The following is a 19,678-nucleotide window of genomic DNA, read 5'->3' as shown; positions in this document are numbered from 1 at the left end:
GGTTGCCTTCATCTTTTATGGTTTCTATTTGGGTTACTAGATCCATCAGAGCTGTTTCAGTGCAATGCCTAGGACGAAAACCTGATTGACGTAGCCTTAGTAGGTTTTTACTTTCCAGGTGATGCTGGATCTGCAGGTAGGCTGCTCCGTTAATAATCTTAAGGAAGAGCACTGTGGTTATCGGTCTGTAGTTGGTTGGGGGTGTTTGGGTCGAGGGATGGTTTCTTGAGGAGGGGCAAGACCCAGGCGTCCTTAAGGTTAGTTGGTACAGTATTTGTTTTTAAATGAGGCATTGATTAGCGTGGTAATGAAGGGTGCCAACTCCTTCGCTGTTTCTTTTATGACTGATGCTGGGCAGATATCGCCCAAGCATCTGGATGGTTTAAGGTTTAGGATTATCTTCTCAACTTCCTTAATGCTAAGGGAAGAGAATTTGAATAGGTCAGTTTGATCTGGTAAAGTTTTGGTTGTCGGTTGGGGAAGGTTGTTGACTAGGCTAGTCTTTTTAGTCTCAATTTTCTTTTGAAGGAGCTCACCCTTATCACAGAGCGCATTTTTAATGTTATGACACCAGGTGGTATCCTTAGAACATGAGGTAGGTGGGGCCGTGTGTGATTCTAGCTCTCCAAGTATGTTAAACAATTTTCTAGTGTTAGATTTGGCCTTTTGGATCCGGTCATTATACAAGTCGCATTTTGCTAGGAAGATCGCAGACTTGCAGGTGGCAGAAGCTGTGGAGACATTTTCTTTGTTGGACGTTGAGGGGAAGTTTTTCCATGTGGTTTCAGCTGATCTTTTGATTTTCTGCAGGGTTCTTAGGTGCAGGGTGAACCATGTGTTCATGTGGGCACAGGGTTTTGCTATTCGCAGTTTTTGAGGTGCAATCTTGTTGATGCTGTCAAGTATAGTTGCATTATAGAGGTCAACTACAAGAGTAGGGTCATCTTTACACTCATTGACGGTGGAAAGGTTCATAAGTGGTTGAAGAATAGTGAATAATTTATGGGTTGTTATATTCCTCATATTTCTGGCCAGTCTAGGCGGAGCCAGTAACTTGTCGAGGTCAAGGTTAGTGCTCTTTTGTAGAGTGAAGAGGATGGCATGATGATCTGTCCAGGCGCAGGGCTAGTTAGATAGGATGTTAATATTACAGTTAGAATATGCAATCTACTCTAACTGTCTGTCTTTGTCGTGGGTGGGTTGTGAAACCCGTTTGCTAAAGCCTAGTTCGGTGATACTATTGCCGATATCTAGTGCACTGGTATCTTTAGTGTCATGTAGTCCTAAGTTAAAGTCTCCTAGGAGCAGGATTTGTGAACCTGGTTTGGAGTTATTTGTGAGGAGTAATAATAAAGGAGGGCTGTAGATCAGGTGAGCGGTTATAGTTTGTGTAGGAAATAAAGGTAATTTAATTGAGAGGAGTTCTCCAGAAGGGAACATTTAAATGGGGACATGCCTAAGGCCTAGGGACGTTTTCATAATGGTGGCAACGCCACCGCCTTGAGCTGAGGTTCTATCCTGCCTGATAATAGTATATTGGTCTGGGATAGTTAGCGAGAGCAGTGGGCCAGATGTGGGTTGGAGCCATGTCTCCGTAATGGCTAGGAAGTCAAGGTCATTGGTCAGTATGCGGTTATTAATATCTAGCGCCTGGGCTGTTAGAGACCTAGCATTGATGAGACCTCCTTTAATGGTGGTGTTATTGTTCTCCATATGTAGTTTGGAATCTTTGCTGTTTTTGCAAGGAGTGCTTGTGTTAAGGTGTAACTTGTTACTGGTGTAAGCTTTTTTCTTGACAAAACCATGTTTGGGCGTAGTTTGTTGGGGGCTGACAGTCACTGGGTGCCCAACTTTCGGGAGTCTGTGACCAAGTCTCAGATTTCTAATCGCCTTTGGGCGAGGTAGGTTAGGTGTGGGTTCGAAGGCATGTTGTTTTGTCCATTGGTCAGGCATTGGAACTTGGTCTTTAGTCGGTCTATGTGCGGTCCAAGTCATGGGTTTAATAACCTCTTGCTTAAAGTCAGGTAGAAAGGTAGTGGGATTGATAATGTCTGAGCAAGGCAGTTTTACGGCCATAGACAGAGTGACTCCGTTTAGTTTCTGTAGGATAGGTAAAGCATTGTGCAAGTTTGATTGGTCCTGATTCAGAGGTGCTATAGGCACGGTCAGCCAGGGTCATTGGGGTATGCACAACTAGGTTAGTTAGTAGACTAATAGTGGTGAATCAAAGGTGGACCATGTCTAGGTTCGGTTGGCACGTGGGTAAGGGTTTATACAAATTAGGCTGCAATGGGAGTGTGGATCAGTTGTACTCTATAGGAGTGTGGATCAGTTGTACTTGATAGATCGGTTAAAGCAACATTTGCAACATGAGCAGCTTTACCAACATTAACAATTGGGCTAAGAGGAAAGAGTGGATCAGTTGTACTCAATAGTTCAGTTAAAGCAGCATTTGCATCATGAACAACATTACCAACATTAACAATTACGCTACGAGGAGAGGGGATCAGCTGTACTAGATAGTTCGGTTAAGGCAACATAACCAGCATGCACAACATTAACAATAGTAACTGCATTGCAGTGTGTTAGGCAGAATTATATGCAGTACCCTTTGGGAACACCACAGAATTAAGACTACAAGTGACAGTACAAATTCACCTTTGGTACAAGCCTGTACTACACAGTAAATGTGGTAGCGATAGCTGAGCAGCCAGACTTATCTCAAGAGTAAGTGAGCAGTATCAATATTTACACAAAGGACTGCAATTACTATGATTCAAACAAACACTGACTCAAGGTTTCTGAGTAAAAGAATATACATTTATTTATACATCAGTTGTATAACATTTCACTAAAGTAAAGCAGTTAAAAAAAGCACACTCTTAATACACCACACCACTCCCAATAGTTTCCGGACAAGTTAAGCTCACAAAATGAAGTGAGAGCAAAATGGTACTCTGGTAATTAAAAAGGGAGGGAAAGAAAGTTAGGCAGAATTTGAGCAGCACCAACAGGTAAGTAAGCAGGGCAATCTAGAAAGAGGAACTACAGTGATGGAATCAAATAAAATAGGCTTAGGGCCAAAGTCAATAGGACAAAAGTCTTTTGCTCAAGATCACACAGTTCAGGGTAGTTAGCGGTTAAGTCTTTGCCAAGAGTTCCGGACGAAGTTGGTCGGCAGAAAAGTTAGTTTAAAGAGTAGAGAAGGACAAGCCCTTGGATTGGCGAATGGTTTCACACACCTTCACCGCGGCTGGACGAAATGAACAACCGGATTTGCACAGTACCTTTAAATGGAGAAGCTGTAGCTGAGGCGGACGTTCCCGGCAGTTCCTGCAGGCTCACGGTTCCTGAAGCGACTGTCAGACTGACATGAAGTAGCAAGGCTGGAAGGTCCTGCACTGCCCAGGAAAGAAACCAGCAGCAAAGCAACAAATAAAAGGTGCGCTCCTTAAAACCCAAGCAGGGTCTGACCTTCCTGGCTACCCGGCCCACTGTAGCTCTGTACAGCGAATTCGACCAGAGGAGGCAGTCCTGGCTTGCAGTTTGGGCGAACTGGTTGGTCCCACCAGCTCAGGGGAAGAAGATTCCGGGAGGATCTTCTCTTGTTGGAGTTCGAGGATTCGGACCTGCAGCAGGGCTTCACCGGGCGGTTCAGTCGTGGTAGGGGTCTTCTTCTGTCAGCTCCTCGTCGGTTATTTCATTCCAGTGGCGACTCTGCCTTTCCAGACCCAGAGACCTGCTTTTTATGCAGTTTTCCCCCATTCACACAGCCTGGCTTTCAATCACACAGTAGCGTGGCTGTCCTGGCCGGACAGTCACCTAGCCAATCAAACAGGAGTGCGACTTGGGTTACCAAGGGAACCCATGGCAGGGGTCCTAAAACCCCTCCCTCACATCCTGCCTACAGAGTTTTTTAGGCGCCTAAGGAGGGCTTCTGTGCAGAAGCCCGCAAACAGACGGTGAACAAAGGAACCAAATCTGGTTTGGCGCACAGAGAAAAACACGAGAAAGACATTTTCAAAAAGAAATGGCGAATAAACCCAGCCGGAACCGTATAAAAACTTATATGGGCTAGCGGGTTTAAGTTCAAGGCTACCAAGATAGCCTAAAACAATACCAAGGTTATTTAAGAAAACCGTGGTAGGAAAAATAGGGTAGTTACCACTGCCACCAGCCAAGTCTTGATGAAAAGGGAGCAAAACAATGCTCCAAGAGAAACAGACAAAATGGGATAAGTATTAACCTTTTCCAGTACTCCATGTAAAATAGTTTGTACTGGGTCTGTGGATTTAAAAAGACTAATAAAGTCAATGGCAACTTTACATGTTCTGGGAGACAGTAGTCAGTCCCAGAAAAATGGAGTCGGAGTTGGGAAGTCTAAAAGACAACCCTGTGTCACTGCACTGAAGGTGCGGCGTAACACAGTAAAAAGATGAGGCCTGTGGAGTAGGTGAGGCTCCACAGTCTATGAACACAGAAAATGTTCAACACACACAGCAAAACACATAAGAGTGATAAAAAAGGGCTCACACTCTTACCTGGTGAAAAAAATAAATCCTAGAAATCCAGCAAAAATGCTGAGGGACTCGGTAGGTAAAGGAAATTAGCCATTCCTGAGAATTCTCCCTAACACAGTGTATGTGTAATTACAATCGGCATTGCAATATTGGTCGGTTGTGAGGTGCCAGAGCAGTAAACTAATAATGAGTAGTTGGGTTAGTAGAGCTCCCTCAGATAAGGAGGCAGGTTGAGCCGCATATAGTTTCCACAATACTAGCTACAAGTATAGTCATGGAGCTCCATGACGCTAGTCGTGTGTGACTTAGACGCATTAGGTGCAAAAAGGGGAGCTGTTGAGAGCACTGGGTGACCAGCATACGTGCAGGGCAGAAGTTTCTAGGGCTCGTGAGCAGGCCTAAAAAGGAAAGCGCTAATAGGCAGTTATAGCAATGGGAGGCTAACGCACATCTCAAAGATCATCGTTACGTGAGTAGACAGCTAAGCAACACCTATGCACTGGTAACAAGCAAAATGGGTAACGATAAGCAGGAGTGCAGCATTTCTATGTTCAGATCATGCTAGGCACTGAGGCAAGGGACAAGCAGTATATTACACCAGCGAGACGATGCAATGACGACGGTCATACCGTAAGTCTTCAGCGCCTGGCGGAAATGTTTACCATGCAGGTGGCAGCGGGTGTAACGCTCACCTGATTCCCGCAGAGGCGCCGGTCTTGACTGGGTGAATGCCGTATCTTCAAAGGTGATGTGTAACACACGGTTGGCTCTTTGGGCTGGACCTCAGTTCACTGTATGTCTGACTCGAAGAGTAAGATGTCTGCAGATAGAAAATATGGGATTAATGAACTGGGGTTATTGGGTGCCTCTCTCCTCTTCCCTTTCTCTTCTCCTGTAGAACCCCAAAGGTTAACGCCCTCACCTTAGGTAAGTGAACGCCGAGCTCTCCATCTGCCTCGGGGCAGGGTGCCGTAACCAGTTTCTTCACTGGATTAGGGTGCAAGCCTCTTGACCTCAGAGGACTGCTGTCCGTCGTTAACTGCACGAACGGTAAGTTCTGGGCACTTCAAATGTCTTAAAAGTCTTTTGTAATGATATCTCTTGTTTTGCAGGGTTCCGGCGATGGAGGATGGTGGGCTGATGAGAGTTGATGATCGAACCCGCGTGAGGAATATAAGCGCCTGGAAGCACGTAAGTAAGCGCTTGTAGCCTGCTTCACGATGCACACTAACTGTCCCTTTTATCTTGCAGGTACAAGTTCGGAGCTTTAGAGAAGCTGAAGGGTGCTGGAATACCCACTGGATTCGGCGTGGGAAGGAGGAATGGCACGTGAGTAATAAAGTTGCCCAATGTCTTTAAACGCACCTTCTTTTGTCTTTCAGATGCGGGATGCAGTGCCGAAGGCCTCCGGAGCGTGCGAAGAGCTGGTAAGCTTTTGTCTTTCAGATGCCGGAATGCAGTGCGAAGACCTCCGGAGCATGCGAAGAGTAGGTAAGCCTTTGTCTTTCAGATGCCGGAATGCAGCGCGAGGCGTTGGTGACAGCCGATGGACCAGGTAAGAGATGTGCTGCCACTGAAGACCGTAGTGCTAACCTGTTCTTTCTTTGTCTTTACAGGTGCTGCTGAAGACTGGATTCCAGGATGGTAAGCCTTTGTTCCCTTAGGCCCAGGATCAGAAGCAGAAGACACGATGAGCATTCTGCTGCAGAGAATGCAGAATAACACAAAGCAAGATTCATCCATCGGGTGTGGTTTAAATAGCCTCCTGTAGTGCTTAGGTGTCTCCTTCCACAGCCACGCCTAGGTAAGAAAAGTTCCTGCTTTCCAGAAGAGTTCCAGTGTTCTGAACCTAGGGAGTGGCTCCTGCCCCACCCAACAGGAAAAGTAGTCCCAAACAGAAGAGGATCAGGGGTTCAACTGGCAGGTAAGTAAGCAGCATGGTCTGCTGCAGGTAAGTCCACCCAAGCATTATGAGCCCGGCGCTTCCAGCGCTGGGACTGGGCATCTTTATGAGCCTGGTGCCACTGGCGCCAGGACAGGGTCCAAAAGGTCCCAATTGGGACTGGCTGGCACTCGGAACCGGGGTTATGGGTCTGCTTCCAAGGGAGTCGGGCAAGTCCTGATCTTTTGGAAGCAGAGATCATGACAGCGGAAGAGCGTTCCAGGGGGTAGGTTGATAAGACTTTGTAAAAAGGTGTGTAGGCAGGACGGGCAGGGGACCTGGCAGACGCACAAAGTCTGGGTCAGGCTCAGTCAGGCACCTTAGATTGCACCTTGTAGTGCACCGGCTTCGCCTTCCGGCAATCTCGTATTGCTGTAAATCAGCAATCAGGGGGCCAGGGAAACGCAAAGAACTGTAGTGATGGCAACAGCGGCCATTTTAGAACAGTATAACCATTGTGGTTATGTGTGCAGGCAAATTCGGAGCTGCTACTGGGAATGCTCTGCAGTGTTTAAATAAACAGTAGACTTAGAAGCATCGTCATGTAGAACGTAGCAGCAATCTACTGAGATAATAAGCTGGCATCAGAGGCGAAGATACAATATGCAGGTCAAAACCCACAACCTTACCTGGATCCAAAAAGCGTATGCAGTACTGCTCCCCAGCAGCGTGGGTTTTGGAGGAGAGGATAGAAGGTAGGTAGTGGGGTATTGTGAAAGGTAGACATTTTTTGAAGCAAAGTAGAGCACAATATCATTTGCAGAAAAAGTAGAGGAGATGGAGGTGGGGTAAGGAGGGGAAAGAATTGAGACATCTAGGTTGGGAGGCTTAAGACTAAATGAGAGCTAGATTTCACATTTGGCAGAGCCAAGAGTAGAGGAATAGTTTAGAAGAGAAATGAGATGGAGTTGGAGATCAGAGGAGTTTCTTCAACTTTGTAAACTGTGAAGCTTTTTCTGCATTGTTGTTTTCAGGGTGTGCATGTAAGGTGTAATCCAGGGCAGAGGAGAGGAGGATTTAAGAGTGAGAGTAGTAAGAGGGTAGTGAGAGGAGAAGGAAGTATAAAGAGCAGTGTTCAAGTTAGTGAAGGCTTCTTCAGTGGATGGAAGTTTGAGTTCCGCATAGGAGGAGAGAGAGTGGTGTAGGTCAGAGGTAGTCTGGGAGTTTGGAAGAGGGAAACATGTGCATAGTAATAGTTGTAGTACATGGAAAGAGTGGGGAAGAAGCAGGAGAGGATATTGAGGCAAAGACAGAGTGATCGGAGAGAGAAGGAGCGCTGGAGATATTAGAGGCAGAAAGTTGAGAGGAGATGAGAATAAAGTCAAGGGAGTTTCCATTTAAATGGGTGGGCAGAGAGTGGACAGAAGAGTGGGTGGTTACAGAGAAGAGAGTTAAAGTCAGTGGATAGAGCGGCAGAGAGAGAGGGAAGGTTGAAGTCACCAATGACAAATAGGTAATGATCGGGAGGGAGAGGGAGAGAGTCAATTAGCTGGGAGATGTGGTTGAATAATTGATCTACCGGACCAGTTTTCCAGTGGAGAGCGATAATAGGTATGCCATAGGTGGCAGTGATTGTGGTGTATTCAAAGGAGTGAGAATTAGCGTGAGATCGGGAGTAGGACAGATAGGAAGTTTAAAGGATGAAAACCATCCTACACCAGCACCCCTGCCAGTGGGGCAGGGAGAGTGAGTGAAGGTGTAGGCAGGATTTCGAAAGGCGTCTATAACTGGGGGGGATGGTAGCCGCAGAAAAAATTAAACCATTCTTAAATTGTAGAATGATGTGTTACTTACAGGGAACTGTGTTGGTGTTAAAGATAATCACCCTAATCCCAGCATGCAAGCATTTCAATTATGCTCACATTTAAAGTAATAACAGAGTTTTTTTCTGAATAAATCATAACAACTGTTATCAACCCCTTAATTCAGGGGACATGTGTTTATTTACATGTGTTGTAATTGAAAATCAAATGGACAATATATATACATAAAGGAAAAACATTGTCATTTTGTGTAATCAGGGAATGGAGACACTGTTCAAATCCAAATATACCCACATCTAAGCTGAGCGTAGGTCCTAAAATAGGAGCGGATAGCAATATTGGGTCTACCAAGAGGTTACTTTCTTCATGAAAAACATTCTTCAAAACTATTGGTTCCAAATATTTTAGACCGGAAAGGTTGCTTATAAGCCGTTTAACTGATTCTGCAGTCTTCTAAAAAGACCTGGATAGATTATAATGCAACCGGTGTTTGCACATCAAATTTGTAATGCAGTGACGACAAACTGATTAACAACCAAATTTAGTACATTTTTGTTGAGAGGGTGCCAGGCAGTAAACACAGTAGCAACCACAATTTAATACATTTTGCTAAGAAGATGTCGTTGTAAACTCTGAACATGACATTTAAGTTAGGCATAGAAAATGTTCCAAGTGCATTGTTTCTGGGAAGACCGGGGCCTAACTTCTTGGTTGTTAATCTAGCAGGATGTTGTTGTTTAAGGTAAAATATCACACATTGGTAGGGTGATGGCCAATCCTTGGTCTACGTCGGGAAGGGAACTTCCCTGGTGTTGGACTGCAGGCAGGTTGTTTGCCTGCTGCAGTGACGTTTCGGCTTCTGAGTGGATAGCCTTCTTCTGGGCCAGTAGGATTGTGACAGCCTTGGGTTGGTCCGGGCTGTGAAGAACGGGGTAGGAATCAAACTCGAACTGGAATGTGGTAGTGAAAAATCCAGTAGCAGAGGGTTGATGAAGGCCCTAGTTAGATGTTCTGAATTGAGTCTGGTGTTAGTTGGAGGGTCCGTTGATAAAGCTTGAGACCTATTATGGAAAAATGCTCTTGCAGGGCTGCGGTGGAAGCTAATCCATAGTAGAGAGTGTAGCTGCAGAGAGGCCGAAGCGTTCCAAGCAACTGGGATTTATTTGCTGTTCAAGTGAGGCTCCTCTTGGGGGCAGGAAGGTGTAGCGCAGAGATTCGCTGCGAGTTGACGGAGAGCTAAGGGCTGCGACCGAAGCGGGTCCAAGCAGAGGCAGGGCAGCAAGGATTGCAGAATCGGAGGGAGAGATCCCGGTTTCAGTAATGGTAATGAGGTCAAGAGAAGGAGAATGAGAAAGGAAGAAGTATGAGGTAAAGGAGGTTTTATTGCAGACTGTGCATTCCAAACATTCCTGTGCATAAGAAATAGAATGAGATGTAGAAGCAGAGCGATGTTGAGTCTGAGAAATAGAGAGGCGCTTGGGGTTGTGATGAATCTTTCCTTTAGTAGCATCTCCCCATGTGGCCAGGGGATGGCAGCCGCTACCTGATACTGACCCTGGGGGCGGCTATACGAGTAGGATCACATGGAGGTGGTGACCCTCAGGGGGATAACATGGCATCATCAGACGAAAGCACATACCCCTTTCCCTTTTAGGTATGTTCCCTCTGTATCCCAAGCTATTATAGCTTATTGTAAAAGTTCCCTTCCATTATCCAAAAAACCTGCTTAAATCCTCTAACAGTATCATGTAGAAAAAAATCTAGGAAAGTACACATTTCCATACATATAAAAAATACTGAGACGAGAAGGCTGAAGGGAGCAATGCAAATCCACAATGCTGAGAACTGCAGAATGCTCTCTAGTAGTTACGAGCACTTGACCGGTACCAGGAGATTTAAAAGGCGGTACTGGAACAAGCAGGAGAGAAGCTACTTGGGTGACCCGTATTCGCTCGAGGACAAGCGAGGGACTGGTGAGCCGCTGTGGAGAAGTCTGTGGAGCGACCGGCTCAAGGCAGAAGCAGGAAGGCTGCTGCAATAACCGGTGTGCTCTGCTAGGAGCTCATCAGAGATTGAAGGCAAGTCTGGTCAGCGGTCACGGGAACCGGAGAACAGCGCCTCAGCCCCAGGAACATAGAGAGGCTTGTGCACCAGGCAGGAGCCGCGAAGGATGTGGAGGCCGGTGACAGACGACGGTGGACTTGTAAACTGGAGGCGGAGCACCGAGACGCTGGCCCCAGTTTACCACAACAGACCCAAGAAGTGCTCCAGAAAGAGTCCTGAAGAGAAAGAGAGGGACACCGGGGCGCTTTGGCAACAATACCAAAGAATGCCAATTGAGAATTGAATGAAAGAATTTTTTATTGGGAAGAAAAACGAGAGAGGTTAAGGGGGACTGGTGGGGGGAGAAAACTCCTCAACTCGTGAACTTTTGCAAAGCTGTAACAGTTACGAGTCTGGGATCTGTGACCAAGGGGAGCAAAGGCTGAGAGAGGTTAAGTGGAGAGAAAGGAAAACCCTCCCCTTGTGAACATTTGCAAATACGTACGTCTTGTGTAAAGGTAAGCAGATTAAAAGCCCTGGCAAGAGAGTATACCAGGCAAGCACAAATCTGCAAGTGCATGTTAAAAGCCCTGGTAGGTGAGTACACCAGGCCAAAGCTCAAGTTTGAAAATTATAGAATAGGAGCCATCCAAAGGAGTCCTTGCAACGGAGTGTCCCAGGTAAAAACCCAAACCACAGAGTAATGAGAGATTGAAATTGAAAAGAACATGGCAGAGGAATACACCAGGTTTTATGTATAGTTGGAACCGATATGTAAACTGTTTTGGAAACTGAAGCATTTTTTGTTATTTACTTAAACCTCCAAGGATGTTTTGTGCCTTATGGAGTTGTGAGAAACCGTGGACAGCAACCCGGGTAAGGGAGCCATCCCGTGGATCTGCGAACCTTATCCATTGGGAACTTGTGTGGAGTACCTTTATATTTCCTTTGAACTTGAACAGTTGTGCACCTTTCAAGAATAAAGACATTACCCCTTTTACACATTAGAGTTACTTTAGAATGTGAGGGCAAGGATAGGATTTCGGGCACAGGACAGTTTTGCTTTGGACATCTTGACATTCGACAGACCCTTAGTTTTGTTTGAGGTTGGGAAATACCTCTTGGAAGAAGGGATAGTGAGGCATTTTCCACACCCTTATTATTTAATAAAAGTCTAGAACCACAAATATGACTTCTCTGTGTCCGGGTCTCATTGATGGCTCCTCAAAGGGTAGATGCGAGAAGAGGAAGTGTAATGGAAGTTAGGGTTGAAGTAGGCTTTAGAAATAGAGAGAGTAGTGGAGCAAGAAGAGAGGTGGTGTCGACGAGAAGAGATTATGAGTATGGGAAAAGTTGATCTGGTTCTGAGCAGAGGAGAGTTAAGAGCCAGAGGGAAAGGAAGAGATAGCATGAGAGGTGCATAGCAAGGGTGAAGCTCAGAAAAAGCAATAATAAGTAATTACAGACAAGTAGCAGGACACAGCAAAGGCTCATGGGCATAGAGGCAAAGAGACTGGTCAAAGGCTGGTTTTCACCATTCACTGTTCCGCCCTTAACTTATTCCAGTGTTGTCTGCATAATCACTCTATCAGCAACGTGATAAGTAGATTTTCAGTGGAAATATAGAGCCTGATTCTCAATTAGTTTTTAAATAGGATGCAGCCATTGAAAAATGCTTGTGAATCAGGACCCCATTGTTTTAGCTCCCAGTGGCTGCTTGTCCTTTGACAAATCAGCAGCCTTTAACAACTCACCCCTCTGTCACCATTAAGATCTAAGAACCCCAGGGTGTCTCAGTTTGTCCCATCTGTAGGAAGGGGTACCTCAAACATGTTCAAATGGGCCCCCACATGACCCCACATCTGCAGCAGGCTCTGCTGCTGTTCTCTCTTCAGTATACGAATAAGCCATTCACTTTTATACGGACATCTGCCCTGTACACAGAACACATTCACATTGCATATTGCCTTACAATGGAATGCTACTTTTAACACAAAAGCCACTGAGTTGTGTGAGAAACCTGAGGGCGTTCTCACAGGTAATCCCCGGGGATCCTTTGTTCTGGTGGCCAGGGAAGGGCCATCTCTCATGAATCCCAACCATGGGGGCGGACAAGTGAGGGCGAATCATCGAGGCAGGGGATCCTTGGGGGGTGAGGGAAGAACGCCCGAGGGTGAGACATGATATCCCTCCCCCTTCTTATAGCCCCCTACCCGACATACCCTCACGCTTCATGGGTTATTACCATCTAAGTCCCATCTTACCCCAGTACTTTCCCTTAAAGAATAGGCAGAAAACATCATCCCCCTCTCGCTGTAGATCCCAACCAATCCTCAAAACGAACACGCAACCATTTGAGGTGTCAACAGGACAAAGTAAAACTGAGGAAGAAAAGGAAAAGGAAAGACTATATATCCCAGTCATCATTCCTATTCTTATCCCCATTTTGACTAGAACATCTCATCCCCACGATGTGTAGAAAACTCTACAAGATCAAAACCCTGTCCAATACAAACTTCAGACTTTATGTACTTGCCACTCATTCTCCCCCCAGCTCCCAAACACTAGGATGAAGAACAGACCACGAAACATAAGGATTACCCAGGGGAGTCAATGGGCCATTGATTCCCATGGGTGTTCTCCATTTTGTCCCCTTAACAAGGACAGGCAGAGTCAGGCAATTCAGGTTCAGCATTCACACATGAAACCCATTTGCTATCAGGGCAGGTATAAAAGGTGTGGTTTGAAATAAGAGGGAGAGCAAGCTGGAATGGCAGAGAGGACCTGTAGAGCCCAGAAGCAAGAAGCAGCAGAGGAAGCGGATGCTGAATGGAGAGGTGAGGCGCTGGCCCAGTATTTGTGAGGGGTTGCAGAATAGCTGAAAACCATGTCTCCCAAGGTTCAGAGAAGGCAAACTGCAGCCTGCTGGCTGTGTGCTGTGAAGTGCTTGCTTCCCCTGGGCGTGTGAAGCGAAGCCCAGGTTTCAGAGGGGCAATGAGGAAGACTCTGACCCAACGGTGAGAGCGGTGGAAACAACCTATAAGGCAGTGACTAGTGAGTATTTGTGAAACCTGGTGCGCACATGAAAGGAAGCTTCAGAGAAAGCATTTTGTTATAAATGAAGATTGGAATGTGAGCACCACTATTGAAGCCCAGAAAGCAAGGGAAAAGCTATGCGAAAGTCCTGAATATACAGACCCATAGCCTAAGAGAAGGAGGCCTTATTGGAAATGTAGTTTCAAATGAAAGTGATGAACTTTAATGAAGAAAAAAAGAAAGTGTTCTAAAGAGGAAAAGGGCACCGAGAGAGGCTGCGAAGTAACACTTGTGATAAAGAGAATTGTACAGCAAAGCCTTATGGAACTTGTAGGCTGAAAGTGAGAACAAAGATTCTAGTTTTGCAAGTTTGATACAAAGTAACACAGTGGTCCATCGGAAACAAAGTGCCTTGTCGAAAGCCTCTGTGAACTGACTCTCCCAAAGAAAGGGGAGTTGCGATTGAAGTTCTGTGAAATCCTCTTCGAAGTGAAATGCATCAAGAGTAGAGCTCAAAACCAAATGAGGCAAACCTGGGGAAATTGTTGTGAACCCAAAAGTGAAATACCGAAAGAGACACAGACTCAGGCGAGGGAAATCTGAGCGGTCTGGTTTGAACTTGTTTGAAATTAAGTTGTGTGAAACGAAGTGTTGGGGAAGAAACCCCAGAGAGTTAAAGTGCTGCTAAAGCAAAGGGGAAGGTACCCCGGAGAAGACAAAGGAAGTAAACTGTGATCCAACATGTTATGGCAAAGAGAACCTTTGTGAAAGAAGTGGCGATCTAAAAGATTTCGATGAATGACAAGCTTTTGAGAAACTTGTATACGAACTGTCCCAAGACACGAGAGTCGGATAAATCAAAGGTGGCTCAAACCTGGAGAGAGGAGCTGAGGGACAGCTCCAGGGGTTTTGGACGCGTTGCTGATAATCCCGATGAGGAGTTGCGAAATAAGCTCCATTGCTATCCTGACTTTATTTTGATTCACCTTTTCGTTTTTCATTGCATACCCCTTGACCCAGTTATTGTAGAAGACTTAGGGCAAGTGTAGGTTTATTAGGTAGTCCTTTATTTTGACTGAAAGACCGACAAGGACTTTTTTTTCTTTTTATTTGATGGGTGAGACTACACCCATCATAGATATAGGGCTAGACGGGCAGTATCCAACCCATTAAATACACATTGAAGGTTTTGGAACATTCATCACGTGTGTCTGTCACACTTTTGATATCATGAGTACCTTACAGTGGTAAGATAGACATTTTTTACGGTTTGACCAAGTAATGCTACTGCATTCCATAACACAATAGTTGGGCTGTTTAAAAATATTAGATTATTGCACCACGTACAAATTTATTCAGAAACATAACCATGAAATCTGGGAATGATGCAAAGGTAAAGCAAGAAAACTGGCAAGTTTCACGATGCTGAAATCTATTGGCTTAGTGCCAAAACATTTCAAAACACATACTAAAGAACGTAAATAGCATTTATCCATTCACAGTTGCTGCTGCAGGTGCGTGTCTAGGGAGTGGCATGGGGTGGCCCAGGCTACCCCTGGAATCTGATTGGCCACCCCAGTTGCCATCCCATTATCCTTAACTATGGAATGTAAGACACTGTAATGTTAGTAATACAACTTTAAACGCAGGAGCAAAAGACACTGTCAGCAATTAAAGTAGATATGGGTAGTGGAGACAAATAGTAAGTTGATGCTTTTCAGATGTGTGTGTGTGTGCTCGTACTTGATGCCACCCATCATAAGTCGGTGCCCCACTTGGGCCACTCCAATCAAAAGAGTCTGGACACGCGATTGTGCTGCTGCTAGACAGATTTTTTTAGACAGTGCCATGGGCCCATGCTTTAGAATGCACAGTGCAGTGCTTATTCACGCGTTTATGATGACACACCCAACACCAATCACAACATTCTAGTACTACATTATGTTAATGTTAAATTTCACAAATGCAAAGGTGTGGAAATTGGTCATCCTTACCCGGAATCCACTGGTTGAGAACCTGCGAGTAAGGACATGATGGGGAGTTTATGGAGCGCGTCGGAACTGCCAACAGTCACCAAAGCTTTAACTCCACAGACTGCAGCTCCTGTATGAAAGGAATAAGGCAAAAGCTCAATAGTAAGGTCACAGTCCCTTGGCCTGCTTATGAGAGATACTTTATGAATTGTAAGAAGCTACAGCATCTAGACCTGTGAAACTAAATATAATTTGGCAAACAGCCAAAAGAATAGAGAAAATTACTAGATCGACAAAAGTAAAAACATGCAATTCGAAGAACAAGTTACTTTCTTACCTGGTAACGTTCTTTCGATGGGATGGTCCGACGACGTATTCCATATCTATGACAGGTAATGTCCACAGCTGTGCTGCTTCGGAAAATCTTTGGCGTCCTGCGTCGATGATGTCGATGCGCCGTCCCGGAGGACCTCCTCCAACGGCCGACGTCACCCGATGTGATAAGTAGGACGCACGATGCCCATAGACTCAGTTACAGTTTTTTCCCAGAACGTGTGCCACCAGTTTTCTGCCAGTCAGACACACAAGGCCTTGCGGAACGCAAGCTGCAATCGTAAAAGAAATTCTGCAGCGGGGAAGGCAGGGAGGGAGCGATATGGAATACGTCGTCGGACCATCCTATCGAAAGAACGTTACCAGGTAAGAAAGTAATTTGTTCTTCGAGGGGATTGGGTCCTCCGACGTATTCCATATCTATTACAGACTCCCAAAGCAGTACCAGGCAAGGAGGTGGGAAAGAATTTAGAATACAAATTTAGCATGCCCAATCAAATTGCGGAATAGAGAACTGCCTTGCCAAAGGCCAGATCTTGCCCTCTGATGGAATCAAGGGACTAGTGACGTACAAAAGTATGTACTGAAGCCCAGGTGGCTGCATCACAGATGTGACGAATAGGAACTCCCCTCTGCAGGGCAGTAGACGCAGCCACTCCTCTGGTAGAATGGGCCCGCAAGCCAGCCGGAGGGTCCTTACCCGCCAAGCGGTAACACTCGGAGATAGCTAAAATAATCCAACGAGACAAAGTCTGTTTCGTCACAGCTTGTCCCAAACGCTTTCCAGCGGAACCAATGAAAAGTTGATCGTCCACTCTGACCCGGGACATGCGCGAAATATAAAAGCTCAACGCTCTCCGAGGATCAAGCCTATGGAGCCTCTCCTCTTCCTTACCAGGACGTGGAGGAGGATAGAACGCCGGAAGAACAACCTTCTGGCTCAAATAAAATTCTGAAACCACCTTCGGAAGAAAACAAGGACGAACTCTAAGGACAACCCTGTCCTTGTGAAACACAGTGAAGGGTGGTCTAACTGAAAGTGCCTGTAACTCACTCACTCTGCGACCAGAAGTAACCGCAACCAAAAACACAATTTTCAGAGTTAGCAGCCTCAAGGGGCAAGAATGTAAAGGCTCGAAACGGAGCACCCATAAGAAACTTAAGAACAAGGTTCAAATCCCAACCTGGCACCAGAAAAGGTGACGGAGGGAACACATTAGTGAGCTGTTTCAGAAACTGCAAAATTAAAGGAATTTTAAAATAGGATCACTCTTCAGATGAGCGCTTAAATATGGACAGCGCCACCAGGTAACATTTAATGGTCCCCAATTGCAAGCCCCTGTGGGCCAAAGAAAGCAAAAAAGACCGCACCATGGGAATGTCACATTCAAAAGGATCCACATTCTGAACTCTGCACCAGTTGCAGAACTTTTTCCAATGGCAACGGTACAGAGACTTAGTTACCGGCCGCCTGGCCGAGAGCAACACCTCCATCACGTCTTCAGGGAGGTCCCAATCCTTATACCTCAACCTTTCAGAAGCCAACCGTGAAGATTGAGGTATCTGACCTCTGGATGGAGAACCTGACCCCCCTCCCGTGAGAGCAGATCGTCTCGGTAGGGAATGCGACGTGGAGGGCAGATGGACAAGTCTAGAAGGTCCGGGTACCACGTCCTCCGGGCCCACGCCGGAGCAAAGAGGATCATCTGGGAACCGAACCTCCTTTAGTGACCGAACCGAGCCCTGGAAAGGGACTGGATCGCCAAGAAAGAAGAGGCTTTCCTCAATACTACAGAGGGGAGAACCCCCGCCTTCTACGCACTACCGAAGATTCATAAGAACACCACCACGCCGCCAGGCAGACCGATAGTGTCCAGCTGTGGCTCCATCCTGGAACCCATCTGCCAATTTATAGATTATTTTTTAAAACCGCTCTGCCAACAAACAGCCTCTTATCTGAAAGACACCATGATGACCATCTCCGCCTTTGAACACCAACCTTTTGACAATACCAGGAACCAACTAGTCACGATGGACATCAAGAGCCTCTATACTAGCATTCTCCAAGATCAAGCAATTGAATGCATCAGGCATCACCTAACTCTACATATGACACAAAGGAGAGTGCCCATCAATTTCATTGTAGAGCTGTTAGAACTAGCACTTACCAACAATTTCTTCAGCTTCAATGAGTCATTCTACCGACAAATCTGTGGAACCGCCATGGGCGCAGCATTCGCCCCTAGCATGGCAATAATATACATGGCCGAATATGAGCAAAGCTTCATACTTAATGAGAACAACCCATTTAAGGAGAACATCCACTCATGGCGCAGGTACATAGATGATATTGTCTTTATCTGGGAAGGAGAGAACAGCAAAAGACTGGGTTTCTTCACATGGATCAACGGCAGATCAGAAGACATACAATTCACCATGGAACACAGCAACATGAGCATCAATTTCTTGGATCTTTAAATCAGCGTCAACAACAACCAGCTGAAATGTTCTATTTTCAAAAAAGAGACAGACAGGAATACCATCCTACATTACAATAGTCATCATCCTAAGAACCTACGCAACAATCTGCCTAACGGACAATTCCTCAGAATACGTAGGAACTGCACTGACACAGAAGAATTCAAGATCCACGCAAACCTTTTACAGCAGAAACTGGAAACCAGGGGCTACCCCAAAAAATTGCTCAAAAACACCATGAAGAGGGCCCTCTACACACAGAGAAACGCTGCTCACTCCCAAAACTCATGACCCAAATACAGAGAATATACTGGCCTGCATTTCAACGTTCGGAGTGAACACCTCTCAATTCAGACACATGATCAAAAAATACTGGCCTATTGTTCAACTTAATCTACCAGACGAACCATTGCCTAGGATGGCCCTGAAAAGGAACAAGAACCTGAAAGATCTCCTTACCCATGCCAGGTCCTGACGGAAGCCTACAAGATCTACATTATGTAATATGCGGGAAACCCGAGGGCACCATCCATGTGGTACATGTCTGGCATGCGACCAGATGCAAAAAATGAAATCCTTTCCTATAGGAGACAGGGAACGGGAGCTTCGCCAATTCACCAATTGTAAAACAACCAACGTGATCCATCTAATTGAATGCACCTGCAAACTTAGATATGTGGGACAAACATTCACACCTGTACACAAAAGAATAAGTGAGCACAAATCAAGGATCAGGTGTAAAGTACATACTGCACCCCTGGTATCACACTTCATGGAACTACAACATGCCCATGACTCCTTCAAATGGTGGGTGATTGACCGGGTCATAGGCACCACCAATATCTCCAACTCTCTTAATTTCTAAGAATCTTGGTGGATATTTAAACTACAAACCCTGACTAACGTTCTTAACGAAGCAGCCCCCATGGACTATCAAGCCACCACCTGAGAGCGCCCTGCCTCGTCTCCCTGTTCGTTCCCACTCTGGAGCGTCTCACTACCTAGCCCAGGCAAACCAGGCTCATCCTATTTCAGCAGGATCTGCCCACATCACCTCAGGTTTTTTGACATTTAGCATACCTATTAGGACTGACATTCCATCAGTTAGCCCCCTTACCTTCACTTGGGCCCTTCTACATGGCCCTCGCACACATTTGTAGTTCCCCCCATACTCCTTTACAGTAGCACTGTATTTGGGCTCGTTGTCAATGACACGGACCCTACACTCGCCCTGTGCGCATGCGCTTTTGGCACAGCTTGCCTAGCTCCAAGGTTGTCACGGACGCCACCCTTCCGCGACACTCCGCGCACGTGTGAGCCACAGACACCTGTTGGGCTCCGCGCATGCACACGTTCAAGCACACTAATCGCGCGCGCATGCGCATAAGCAGGTGTTCCCACAGCACCATTCCAGTACACTACGGGACCTCACCAGACTTCCAGCTCACGGCGAATCCGAATGAGCTACATTCAAACGAAGCCCTGCACAGGTGAGCCCGCTCCAGCCCCCCCAGAGGGCCTGACTCCAGATATATATGCCACTCTATGCATATACCTTTGCCGATTGTGCTATCCCAGAACAGAGTCTCC

At 46.1% G+C, this 19,678-nt stretch overlaps 1 protein-coding gene across 1 annotated transcript in view; it reads right to left on the bottom strand.

Annotated features, from left to right (window-relative positions):
• Positions 1–19,678, bottom strand: part of LOC138481718 (mediator of RNA polymerase II transcription subunit 1-like) — a 1,164,040-nt gene that overhangs the window by 500,248 nt on the left and 644,114 nt on the right. Inside the window, exon 11 of the mRNA XM_069613834.1 lies at positions 15,299–15,407. Within this exon, the coding sequence (XP_069469935.1) occupies positions 15,299–15,407 (109 nt within the window). The remainder of the gene's footprint in view (positions 1–15,298; positions 15,408–19,678) is intronic.

This window comes from Ambystoma mexicanum, chromosome 5p (genome assembly GCF_040938575.1).
Source record: "Ambystoma mexicanum isolate Mex_15411 chromosome 5p, UKY_AmexF1_1, whole genome shotgun sequence".
In the NCBI taxonomy this organism is placed as follows: Eukaryota; Metazoa; Chordata; class Amphibia; order Caudata; family Ambystomatidae; genus Ambystoma; species Ambystoma mexicanum.
The sequence above is the reverse complement of the archived record's forward strand: the minus strand, read 5'-3'. Positions and strand labels throughout refer to the sequence as shown.